This window comes from Rhododendron vialii, chromosome 13a, assembly GCF_030253575.1.
Source record: "Rhododendron vialii isolate Sample 1 chromosome 13a, ASM3025357v1".
Lineage (NCBI taxonomy): Eukaryota > Viridiplantae > Streptophyta > Magnoliopsida > Ericales > Ericaceae > Rhododendron > Rhododendron vialii.
Genome location: NC_080569.1, coordinates 2951626 through 2965244, shown reverse-complemented (window position 1 = coordinate 2965244; position 13619 = coordinate 2951626). Strand labels below are relative to the sequence as shown.

The following is a 13619-nucleotide window of genomic DNA, read 5'->3' as shown; positions in this document are numbered from 1 at the left end:
GCCATCTAATCAAATGGTTGCTTGCATTGATTGAAGGAAAATGATTTTGACACTTCATTTTTTTATGATTACGCTCCAAAACTTATCTTTTAGTTTAAAAATTATACATAGCAAATCACATTAAAAGATAAACTTTGAAGTGCCATCATAAAAAAGTGGAGTGTCAAAATTATTTTCCTTGATTAAGATGCTTTGCATCTCAGTTTAAGACTAAGACGTGCAAGTAAACTTCCAAATACTCAAGTCTTTAAATAAATGTCATTGTCCCAAGGGGGAATCAAGAGAAGATCCAAATCAACTGAGAGACTCTCTGTGCACTCTATTTTCCAGTGGACAAGCATTGTTTCAGTTATTGAGATTGTTCTTTTCTGCTGCGATGGAGAGCAGACGACGAACCCCCTGCGTCCAGATATCGTGTTCCCTCTGGTTCTTGCATTCAAACTCTACCACCCCACGCGTTACTGTTTTCAACCCAAAGTACAGACGCTGCTCTCCTCCCTCAAACAAATGCCTCCCCGGCCATGGCTTGACGTCTCTGCACACCTCCAATACCACATCTGCAAATCGAAAAGATAAAAAATCACGTTGTTAGATTAAACAAAATTGCGGTCACTTGGGTACCAACTTTCATGTGCATCGACTCAGACTATTCAATTCACAATTCATTCAAGCAAGAGATGAAAAAGAGGGACGCGGGAATCTGTGTTGTTACTCTTATCCTTTTTGGTGATTGTTCCAGCAGCATGTCTGCTCTTCATCTTCAGCATCACCTACAAATTTCGCAATTCATGCAAAATTAAGAACCTACTTTTGGAGAGGTGGGATGATTACACGCTACCAATGCCACAATTATCATTAATTTTTTTTTTTATGAAGTTCAAAATACAGAGTGTCACTATATTCCTCGAGTTATGCACAGATATCTTCGAAATTTTTCGTGGATATTTATTGTTTTCCTTTTGGAACGGTCTTTTCGTTGCCCACCTGCCCAGTACGATGAATATAAACCGATACAATCTTCCAATGAAGATCACCTGTAACATCAAGATATACGCACATCAGTACTTATGAATCCATCTCCATATACATGAAAAATCATATGTTCAATATCGGTAGCACAACCTTTGCGGGTGCGTTTGAGAAGCTCAGTTCCCCTTGCAAGGAGTTGTTGATGACAAGAATCCAGGAAATCATCTTCAAGGGCAAGCCCTTCCACAAATCCATTACCATGACTATGCTCATGATAATCACTACTGCATCCACTCATCCTCATAACCGTCGTCCCTTTCTCTGCTGCCGGTACTGCTGCACCGATGCTCCAAACATCTTTCAGTGCTCTTGCCTTCAAGGCGGCTGCCCCTCGTAGGGCTGCGGCATTCAATGGAAAAATAGAGAACACATCCATTTCATGTAGTGAGTGAAGTCCTAGGAAAGAGTTCTTAATACAAAACGTCTACGGGGAGCGATTGTTTTTTGTTCATTTTAGTGTTACCCAATTTGTAATGAAGCTTATGGTGAATGCCGTTCTTACCGGTGGCAGCAGCGGCGGTGAGAGTAGTGATATCATCATGGGTCCGAACATTAACGGCAGAGCTAATGGCCGAAATGAGGTGGCACCGGTCAGCTCCCATAACCTCTGCAGCCTCCACGCACTGCCCCGCAACTAGTGTTGCGGCCGATGCAACGGCCATGTCCGTCTTTGCCATCTTATCATCCTTCCCCGTCGCTGAGGCTGCAGCAGTCGCGGCCGCAATGGCCGCCACTGCAGCTGCCACGTTGGCAACGGACACGACCGCGTGGAGCTGGGCGTTGTGGGCCCTGGCCTCTTGTTTCTTCTTTTCCTTCCTCTCCTTCAACCACCTCCTCCCAGTCTTGCTACTGGGTGTGCTTACCCCGCCGCTGCCGCCGCCGTGGCTGTTGTGGCCGCCAATGAATAGAGGCTGTAGCGTGTTGTTTGATCGTAGGAACTGCATTCGAACATTTCAGGAGTGAATGGCTAAATGTACAAGAATTGCGTGGAGGGTACACTTATATTTTCAAACAGACGGGAAAGAATAAATAAAAAGATACTCCGTATTTCATAATGTATCAGTTATAGTATCACCCATTGTTTTCTTTTTTCTTTTTTTCCCTAACAACATACGAGTAGGGGTGTACACGGTCTGGATCTCTAAAAAATCAATAACCGGACCATTTCAAACGGTTCTAGAAAATTAAGAACCAAAACCAAACCGCAAGACCGGTCCGGTTTTGGTTCGGTTCTGGTTCTATCAAATAAGCATCCAAACACTTATTCACAAAATATGAACTCATAAAATTAAAGAAATACGAAGATAATCTGCTGGAATAGGAAAGGAATGAAGAAAATAAAAAGCGTTTCTAACAAATGAGATTTCATCTCTAAAAAAATTAAGTTTAGCAAGGAAAAGATTAACCTACCAAATTCAATTAATATATTTAATTACACACACATTATGTATTTTTATATTTATCTTAGTTTTAAATGGTCCGGTTTGATTTTAACTACGGTTCATTAATTGACAACCAATAACCGAATCAAAATTAACGGTTCTTATTTTTTTGGAACCATAACCTGACTGTAGAACCGCAAAACCGGACAAAATAGGACAGTTCGGTCCGGATCGGACCGGTTTTATAGTTCGGACGATTTTCTTGAACACCCCTATAGGAGAGATATCCCATACCCAAACGAAGACTAATTCACCTAGCTAGGGTCGGTTGCAAGGAACCAATACTTACAAAAAATAGTTAGAAATAGCTAGGAGTGGACCACTTAATGCGCTAATGAAGCTACTCACATGGACTTTCATCTCTCAACTGGTTGGCCTATCCACGACAATATATTGAACTCGCCCCTCCAAAGTGAGAGCAAGCAAATCTCTTGGCCAACGGAGACAACCCTCGTTGAATATAACCCATTAGTAGAATCTAAACCATAGGGGATCCAAAGGTTCTCCATAGCCTTGAACCACACAAGGCCTCTCAAGAGGTTCGAACCCTGTCCTCTCACAAAATAAGGAACGGAGATGCTATTGGGCTACAAGCCCGTTGGCTTATCACCCATTAGTTGATAAACTATGGTTTTGTTATTTATTGGGAAATACTCCTTATAGAAATAGTAAAATTAAATGACAAGTGTATCACAAGGTGGACAAATTACATTGCAAAGACGGCTAAAGCCACCCTGATACGTGGATTGTGAGGCAAAATCTTCAATTGTTTTTCTTTTGAAGTCTAAAGCCCTGTTTGGATACTGGATCTGTAGAGGGATTTTTGGAGGGAAAAGGAAATCAAGGGGGAAACATAACACAAAATATTTTCTCACTAATTTTTTTCTTTTCCCCTCTGAGAATGGTCCTGTCATGCGCTTCGAGTTCAGTGCGCCTTGGTACCCGAGATTTCATCATTCGTTCAATTTCTAGAATTGGCTAAGCAAATCATAATAATAATTAATTTAGAAAAAAAAAAAAACTCCCGTTAAAAAGAATTTGATGATTAGGACTATCATTTTAATCGATGATGTACCGATGTTCAATTAATTTGATTTTTACCACACGCATAAAAACGGAACAAAAGATCTCGGTTGAGCCCAGTGTACCCAATACTGCTCCAGAGCACTATAAAAACCCTTGTCTCCAAGCCAACTCTCTAAATGTTCCCGCTTGGCGGCATCTCCCGATTCAAATGCGGGTTTTCAAACAAAATAGGGTAAATCTGATAATAATAATAAAAAAACAAAATAACAAAAGAGGGTAGATATTGGCAGACGTGAGCTGGGAGGGGAAAGACTGATAAATCAATTGCGTGCTCTTTTTCTTTCAGAAAAAAAACCAAATATAGCATTTCGTTGAGTTTACTTTAGAAAGTTCAGAAATTTTGTTTGGCCTATATATGGCTTCATAACAGCTGGATAAAGGAGATAGCAGGAGTGATAAATAAAGACAGTTTTAACCTCACATGGGAGAAAGATATCAAAAACAAAAACAAAAATCATTATTAAGAGAGAAAAAGTCTAGAATAGTTAACTTACCCAAAAAAAAAAAAGAAAAAGTCTAGAATAGTTTTACCCAGTTTATTTAAATTTTTTTTGTTATCTCCCCAGTTTATTTAATTGCTGATGTAGGAGTATAATTTTTGGAAGAAAAGAAAAGAAAGGAAGTCAAACGCTATGGCTGAAAAAACCGAGGTTGGTCCTCTCACGTAGCTCTTAGATGGTTTGGATGCAAACTATCACACCATCCTCGTAGAGAGTATCACACCATCCTCATAGAGAGTATCCTCGTAGAGGATCCGGATCCTCCACCTATATGCATTGATAACTTTCCACCCTATAAAATCGCCCGGTTCCAAAAAAAAAATAAAAATAGTCTGGTTGGCTGATAGATTTGCTCTCTGCACAATTAATATTCGATTTTTAGGGTCAGGCCATAAAAGAGTAATTTCTTATCGATTTTTTGGTTCTGGTGCAGATAACCTGCCTTTGACCAGACCGGAGAAGGGATTAGTTGAGTTGCACCTAAGCAGATCCACACACACACAAAAACAAAATTTAGTGCCAGGTGGGTACCACGTGGTGGCCGCTCGGTGCATCCGCACCGTCCATAAGTGTTTTGGACGGTTGGGATTTTAGAAAAACTTTTTACCGGAAAAGTTAAACTCTTTTCTAGAATTTTTTTTTAAAAATCCGGATCGTCCAAAACACTTTTGGACGGTTTGGATGCGCTGAGAGGGCATCACGTAGGACATACCCGCTTGACAATGAAAAATTTCTCGTAAAGATCAGGTGAAAAAACATAGTGGTAGGATGGTAGGTTACCTTGACAACATCGTCGAATTCATGGGTGGGGGAAACAACAGGAGGGCTAATGCTATCCGTGTCTTGATCATGATGAGTGAGGGAGCCAATACCATTCAAAGCTCCAGTAGTACTACTGCTACTGTGAGAGAGCCTCCCTGACGTTAGTGGCGATATCATTTCCTGCATCTCACCAAAATATATACACAAAATACTAACATTAATACTATTGTTGTCATGAATATATATACGTACAATACTCATATATATATATATATATATATATATATATATATATATATATATATATATATATATATATATATATATATATATATATATATATGAGAATGTGTATGTATGTGTAGTGTGTTGGGGTACTGTAAGATAGACTCGTTTTCTCTCACCGATTGAGACATGATGCGTTCGAGGACAAGCTGAGAAGAAGTAGTGGTAGCAGCTGCAGAAGAAGAAGAAGAAGCAAACAAGAATGAGGGCTGCGGTGGGTCTCCATTATTAGTACTATTATTGACTACAGCTCCTGCTACAGTTGATTCCTCGTTTTCACCACCACCACCACTATTAATAACATGACTAGTAGTAGAAGCAGCAGCAGCAATATTCATATTGGACCCATTAGTCACGGGGGTACCGGACCGCGGAGGAGGAGGAGGACGAGGAGAGAGAGAGAGCGCCTTGCAGAGTTGGAGGGCGGAGGGGCTCCACGACCTTGCCAGGAACTCCAGTGGCTCCGTCGGAATCTCGGGCAGCTTAACCTTGCCGGAACCACCCTGCTCCGGCCTCCGCCTGCTGCTTTCCATTCTTATTTTTTCTAACCCGCCGGCCCCAAGGAATAGATAATAGCAGTATATATTGTGTATCGCACTGATCAGTCTACTGAGTGACCTATTTGGGGAGTTGGAGGGAGATGGGGTGGTGTTTTTGAACCAAAGCTGGTTCGATATTGGCGGCTTTTTACAAAGAGGAAGTCTGGTGTGTGGGGGTTAAAAGGGAGTAATTATTCAATACTCCACACGTTGCTCCGGATAATTTTATATAGGGTTCATACACTTAGTTATGAATTTTATAAGAATGTGTGATATTGGAGTGTCCCAGAGCACTACGTGAGTGTGCTCCGCCGGAAGCACCAATTAATTAGATGTAGAAGGCTTTTCTTTTCTCTGGCTTACGGACCCTTGCCATATACTAGTGGGGGTTTGGTGTAAAAAGGGCAAACAACTCTGTTAAATGGGGAGATAAAACATTCACTACTTGGAGAGCAATGCTCATAAAGATCAAAAAATAGAAAAGCAATGCTCATATTATTATTCAAAAGGTTTTTTTTAAAATTATTATTTTCTGAATATATAACAGTAATGGTAGGGTGGTTCTATACATGGACTATATTTAGGTATCATCTAACTCAAGACACTTCTTCAACCATTAAGTCAATGAATTTGACATGAAGTTTAATGGAATGCAATACTAACATGATTCATGCCATAACAATCTGTGGGGTGGATTACGCAACCCAGAATGAGAGAGAGAGATTCAGAGTCTTTTTGAAATTTGGTTCCTTGAAAGACGGAGGAAGAACACCATTGATATTACCCAACGGGATGGACGCTTCAAAGTCACTTACAACAAATCCACCGATGAGCTATTTAGGCTGCAAAACCCAAATTTTGACCAAACATATGGCAAAAGGGAGCTCCATCCGTAACCTAAATGTTGCATTCAAAAAATCACAACGCCATCTTTGGTGTCAAATTTGGCAGCAACTTTGGCTTTGTCAAATCTGTCACATTATACAGGCCAATAGATTTACAATGAAGAATGAAATGTGTAAAATCTGATTCTCTGAATCGAAGATTGCACAAAAACGACGACAACAAACCGGTGTAACAACATCGACATTTTATTTTTATTCCCGAACAACGTATCAACCCATGAAATGATATTGGCCATTGCGCCTAACCCCGATTTCCAACCGAGCCCAATGCTCTGTCCGTGAACAAAATATTCGCCCCTCTAAGCCTATTTTTAATCTGAGGAAAAAAGATTTAAACAACATCCAACCCTACTCTATTTGGTGAAACTAAGTAATACTTGGAAAATAGGTATAAAGGAGTGCAGGCCCCTTTTTACCCCCAATCCCCATGGCTTGTGATTTACTGGTAACAAGACGACGTGGGAGGGTAAAAGCAGCAGCAGCAGCAGAGCAGGGCAGGGGACCTTGGCAGGGAATTGCAAACATCAAAGGCCGACCAAATTATGCTACAGAGATTTCTCAGAAAACAACCCACAGAGGGAGGAAGGAAGGGTCACCACCAGGGCACCACCAGTGTTTTTTTTTTTTTTGGGAGGGGGGTGGGGAGACAGAACAGTGAGTGGGCTTTGCTACAATGCGCAGGGTAAGGGTTTGGCATGCCAATGGAGGTCATCATATTCCTCTTTTGGTATCGTCAAACTCTGCACCCAGATAAAGATACTCTAAACTCACTACTCACCTGAACTCACTACTCATCATATTCCTCTTTTGGTCATCATATTCCTCTTTGGTATCATATTCCTCTTTTGGTATCGTCATCATATTCCTCTCTCTCTAAACTCACTACTCACCTGAACCCTGTAAACTGTAAACAGAGGACGCAAGAGAAACAAAAAAAAAGAAGACAGCCTTTTATTTGTTTGTTTACTAGTGTCCAATAAAACAGTTCCCACTTTATTCCCTTTGCAGCTTTGCTCCCATTCTCCCAATTCCAATTTCAGTTTCACTTCCAATTCCTTTCTCCCATGTTTCTCACTTGTTCAAATATTCATTGTCCCTGTAGTGGTGACAATGGGGGCCCTGGCTGAGTAGTGTTGTTGCTGTTGGCCCAATCCAACCCGTATCTACTCTCACCAAACTTACTATGCATACCCAAGTCTGGGCTGAAAATCTCAGTACCTCGTATTTTCGTACGTTCTCGGCCATTGATAATCTTGAGGGACGAGAATCTTAAGACATGATTCAAAAAGAAAGAAAGAAAAGACATTGAATCGTCTTAGGAAGGGCTGAAGGGATTAGTCCCGGGACATCCTGCATTATCATAAGAAAAACGTGCTTCAATTATCAACATGTCATAGAATGAGTGGGTAAAGAAGATTTTAGGCCCCCCAGGTCGGATCGCATTGGACATTTACCGATTGAACTATGACAGCTCTTCCGCTTCAACCCCAACTAACTTCCCGGAACAAGCTCTTTCTATACCTTCCTTTTCCTTTCTTCCATAAAAGATGGATCTATCTCTTACTACCAGGTGTCCACATGAGGTCGTGAGGAGAACACACAGTAATATGCAGTCCAACTTCTGCAGTCCGGCCAACGACATGAAAGCCATGTTTGACAAGTTTGATACTTTAAGAGAGAGTTGGGGTTCCGGTATCCATTTGGCAGGCACGAGCACAATGAAGTCTTCAAATACTAAACTCAATATTTACGGATCAGAATGCTGCCATGCGAAGCAACAAAGGTCCTAGAAATAACCCGCATGTTTCTCAAGGGGTGCCCAAAAATGAGGCCCGAACGTATACAGAAATGCTATTCGTCATGTAACATTGGGCTAATGAGTGGTTGACATCTTATTGTGGGTACAATACATGGTGGCCCAAATCATAGCAGGAAATAGATACGCCCAACCATAAAGAGATGTCAAATGCAATGCAACTTGGGACTGCGTATTTGGGAAAATTTCATGAATAGAAGCCCATAACACATCTATACAATCTTTCAGCTCAGAAACAACTTTGATACATCCTTAAAGAAAAAAAAAAACCTCTTTAGACTTGCTGTAAAAGAACTCATCTTACGCTTAGTGTTATAGTTAGACACATTATATTTCACATAATTGATCCTCTCAAACATCGTTATATATTACAAAACATGAACACTAGTACAAGGCTGTTCTTGAAGGAATAGGCAATATTACAATCAAATCTGTAGATTCAACAAAAGCTTAACGAGCATCATATACATTTCAACCATACAAAGGATATGCTGATTCCAATGATACCACCTCACTTTGATAGATATTGAGAATATGACATGATAACATAATAAGGATATGCCAATTCCAAATTGTTTCCCGGCAAGTGAAAAGTCATCATGATTCATGAATAGTTCATCCCACCCTTCATGGGATTTTCTTCTGGGGCCATGAAAACTTAAACATACACACTTATATGCACCATAGGGTTGTGGGGGATGGGTCAGTGCTACTTGGGACGTGGCCTCCATGTCTTTTCCACAAAGCTCAATTCTACATGGGACATGGTCCCTCCATGTCTTCTGCTTAGATCAAAATATGAGGGAGATTATACATGGGCAATTACCTTCCCAGGCTTTTTTTATTTTCTACAGAGAAGCTAACTTAAACCCAAGCACATAATACTAGTCAAGGTGCGTATAAGGTGGCCCGGACACCCCGAGTCATCAAAAATGATTTTTGCAGAGAGAAAATTCTATGGCTTGACATTTACCCCCCCCCCCCCCCCCCCCCCAAAAAAAAAAAAAAAAAAAATTCTATAGCTTGAATACCTGCACCAAAATCGATATAACATTTAAGATCGAGGTGAAAATGTCTATCTGACCATAGAAGTTTCAGTTTCTACCCACCCTCATATAGCTAACAGTTGTAAGCTTACTGGAATGTTTCTGCTCCTAAATTTAGTGATTTTGTTCTTTCCCAGCAATCAGCACATCATTTGAGTGGGTGGTCCGCAACCTCTTCTCAGCAGTGTCAACAGGTTAGTGTTTTGTCATCAAGATTCTATTCATGGGTCTAAGATAGCATGGACACCACATGCACAAAAGGGACTTTTTCTTTTTGGTTTTTCTAAAGCTGTCCAATGACAAGGCAGCCTAGATTCAGAAATCCATTAACAACCCCACATTTCCCTTTCAATTATTTGAACAAGTCAATTTCTCTCCCCTCCCTCTTACTTGCCTATCAGCTTTCCCAATGTTGCCATCGTTTTCTATCCTTTAAGGGATTCCTTATCTTTTCTCACATTCCTTGTTTAAGCTTTCTAGACTTTAAAATGCTCTTTATGTCACTTTACTTACTGGTTGAAAACTTGAAACTCCCAATTCCCAAGTGTTATTCCAATATTTTAGTCTTACTTTAACAACTGCTAATAATAGACTATTATGTACAATACAGTCATCTTTGGTCCTAATCAAACAGGTGGTTAGGCAACAAACAATATAACATGCTCGAAGAGTGAAGACAGATAACGGATTGAAAAAGAAGAATCGAAATCTATTTCAATAGACTAAAGGAAACTTGAGAAGCAGAAAACACAAACAATTGGAAAATGCACACCAGGAATGTAAAAGTCTAAATTACAGGCACAAGAATCTTGCTAATGTGACTTGGACCTTAGGAGTACTGTCATTGGAACTTGCCAGAAAATCTAGTAGAGCATTCTCTTTCCAATACAATTAACAAGGTTTCCTAAGCTTTAATCTCCCTACCTGAACTAATCAGATTCAATAAGAATTCAAAATTGTCCTTTAGCTGATCTTTTTTCCTGTGAAAACACCACCATTTGTACAGGGACCTTTTCCAACTTCTGCACGGTTCGTTTAATCGCTGCCGGGTACGAACGTACTGAGAGACATATTAAAAAGAAGAGTGAAAACACAATGCCACTTGCCACTTGCATCCAACCATCAGATTCGTTACACTTGAAATAGACAAAGCTTTGCTGCTTGAGAGTGATTTATATGTTTGAGGTAGGGTCTAAAGAGTTTGTCCAGTGTTTTGTGATGTCCCTAAAGTTGGCATGGGTGTTCATATAATCGATGCCTTGTTCAGACAATTCACTTGAATATCCGTTCTCACGAATAAGGACCACCGATGCAAATTGTTTTTGTCCACAGCTTGTGCCTTGTGAACCACATAGAATAGCTATACCTCATTCATAAAGATGTTTTTGCAAAGCCGAAGAGTTGATTTGGAAAGAAAAAAAGAGGAACATTTTTAGTGAAATATGTAGACCAAGGGAGGAGTGGATGGACGGTTGACGTGACGAGGACAAGGGGTTGCAGAAACATGTGAAGTGTTGATACTAGAAGGAAGTGGTTGTTCCTTTCATTTTTTCATTGCCTTGCCTTATGCAACTTTATGTTACCGACGTATTACATCTTCTCCCAACTTTATGTTACTGTCCCACATCCTCACTTACTGCCCAGAAACATGGTTATCTGTACATAGACTGATATAAAATACCCCATAGTTAATCTGTACTCTGTAATATGAAGAAGAATTATTTAAGGACAGTTTCAAGTGTTCACTATGTACATACTACTGCAATACTTAACATGCAGCTTCATTGGCAAAATTTCATCGTTATGACCGGAAAGAAAGCAAAGAAAGAGCGAAAGAACAGAGTAACAATGGAGAAAACGAGAATAAAACAGAAAACTGGTCATAGACCCGGAGGTTTCTACATATCGAGATGACAATCTTTATTCTACAAGGCCAAACTCAAAATCCAGTGTTGAAGAATGACAGCAAAAAAGAGAGAGTGTTTCCAAACAAAGCTTCTAAAAGGGAACCAGGACATGGCAGAATTGAAAGAGGCCCAAATTTCTATAGCCTCAAGTATCAAACCCCTCAAAAAATAGATGTAACCGGGTTCATTCTTTAGTTCATTTTTATCAAAAAACTCTTATCGCATCAAGAATGTTAGTTTGTAACTTCTCTCAGAGCTAGTTTAACATGATGTTTGTACTACTTTCGGAAGATCACTTGATTGCAACCTTAATCCAATCCACCAACCAGCAAAGTGAAAACCTCCATACTATGAAGCACTGACACCTCTAGAGGTCGAAGTATCGCAGTGTCGGACACGGGGACACGGCGGGGACACCTCGGGGACACGTACGGGACACGCCAGGCGTGTCCCATAATTTAATATAAATCTTTTAGGGGGACACGGCTAGGGCCAAACTGTAATTTTTTTTTAAAATTCTGGGGCCAAATTGTAATTTTTAAAAAATTTCTGGGTGTCGAACTATAATTAATTAATTATTTATATAAAATAAATAAATAAATAAATAAATATACACGTGGCGTGTCTCCCGCCGTGTCTGTGTCCCCATTTTTTTAGAATTCCCGTGTCCCCGTGTCGGTGTCGGTGTCGGTGTCCATGTTGGTGTCGGTGCATCATAGCCTTCATATGATTGGCCAATGAACATGTCCAATAATATTACAACGGATACATAGTTACAACAGGTTCTTTTCATTTAATTATCAACCTATACCAAACCAAACCAAGTCCCAACATTTGGGGTTGGCTAAAATAAACGGAACGCCCTAGCATAAGCAACATTAAAAATCGGATTCCTGTCATACGGATCTAACGATTTTTTTTTCCGTTCTGGCTATCAACTACCTAACGCACAATCCCCCTCCTTTGTCTGGGCTTGAGACCAGCTATTCGGAAGAATTTAGGGCCGGCCCTGAGCTAAGGCGGACAAGGAGGGGGACTTAAGCCCCCAAAATTTGGCAAAAAATTAGGGCCCCAAATAGGTGTACCTAAGTATGTAATATATATTTAATTAGTGCTTTAGCTACCAAAGGAGGTATCTGTCCAAGCGGTAAGTTCTAGTCTTGCTATCCAACAGAACAAGGTTCAATTCTCAGCCCAAGCTACACTTTTCATTCTTCATACAGTATGATTTTGTTTTCCTTCTGAGGTTAATTTTTTTTTTAAAGAAAACATAGGCCCCTGTTTTACAAGTTCGACTTAGGCCCCAAGAATCTCACGGCCGGCCCTGTAGAAGATAAGACTCGTAGAATGACACAAGCGGGGTTAAAAATGTTCGTAAAAAATGATCCCTCAAAAAAATGCCAGGTACCACATACTGTTGACCACTTTGCATCCATTGAGTAAGGGTGGCATTAGTGCCACACAAAACTTAGAAAAGCGGTTCCAGATTCTCACCATTTGTGACTCCACTCTGGCTGCGCCTGCCCATCACTACATGGTCACTCCACCTTGGCCTCTCTCAAGGCTCTCTTTCTGGTTCCACATCACTTAAATCCTTCATGTGGGCCTCTCTCACTTTAAATCCAACCCATCTAGCAGAAAAGAAACAAAGGTTCAATATTCTCAAGATTCCAATAATCCCAACCACCCAATGACGTTGTCTTTTGAGATAAATTACTAATTATGATAAAATTAACACTATTCCCACATTTGAATGAGGGACCATGTTTCCCAGACCTTCTAACTCAATAATACCATAAATAGGGTCATAAAACAGTGCATTACGTAAATGTACCCATAACAACAGTTCCAAAACCCCTATTCAGGTAGAATATGTTTCAGACTATTATGGTTCCAGGCTGGTTATTGGTCAATGCTGGTACATTCTCTGTAGCCACCAATACTAAGAGACGCTTCACTTTTCTCTCTTTCCTTTTAGAAATGGAGAACACTAATGATGCCTTCCAAATGCTTGAATTATTTCATAGAAGTCAACCTCGAATGTACATTATACGATCCTTTTGTCTTCAATGTGTGAAGTTTGCCTGTATGGTTCATGCAATCAAAACAACTTCCACCACACATTCTTCAATGGGGTCTGGATGAATCTACGTACCAAAGGCCTCTATTATAGTTCGACTTCATATGAGATAAATGGAAACCTGATTTTGTTGGGCACTATGGGACAGTGCGAGAGGTTATCCAAAAGTTTCAGATCTTGCAGAAGATAACTTCCTAAGATTACTGTATCATGGCCAATAAT

The 13619-nt window shown here is 40.2% G+C and overlaps 1 protein-coding gene across 1 annotated transcript; it reads right to left on the bottom strand.

Moving 5' to 3' along the window:
• Positions 1-164: 164 nt before the first annotated feature.
• On the bottom strand, positions 165-5786 carry LOC131314448 (VAN3-binding protein-like). Its single transcript, XM_058343073.1, has 7 exons — positions 5224-5786; positions 4838-4999; positions 1532-1967; positions 1123-1368; positions 985-1034; positions 713-770; positions 165-557 (listed from the first exon to the last, which is right to left on the bottom strand). Exons 1-7 carry the CDS (start codon positions 5635-5637, stop codon positions 346-348), a joined length of 1578 nt encoding a protein of 525 aa, XP_058199056.1. The 5' UTR covers positions 5638-5786; the 3' UTR covers positions 165-345.
• Between the last annotated feature and the right edge of the window lie 7833 nt (positions 5787-13619).

Coding starts and splice junctions, on each gene's coding strand:
- LOC131314448 (XM_058343073.1), bottom strand. CDS start 5,637: ATGGAAAGCAGCAGGCGGAGGCCGGAGCAGGGTGGTTCCGGCAAGGTT. Junction 5,000..5,223: donor AACGCATCATGTCTCAATCG/GTGAGAGAAAAC, acceptor GGTGAGATGCAG/GAAATGATATCGCCACTAAC. Junction 771..984: donor ATATTCATCGTACTGGGCAG/GTGGGCAACGAA, acceptor CGAAATTTGTAG/GTGATGCTGAAGATGAAGAG.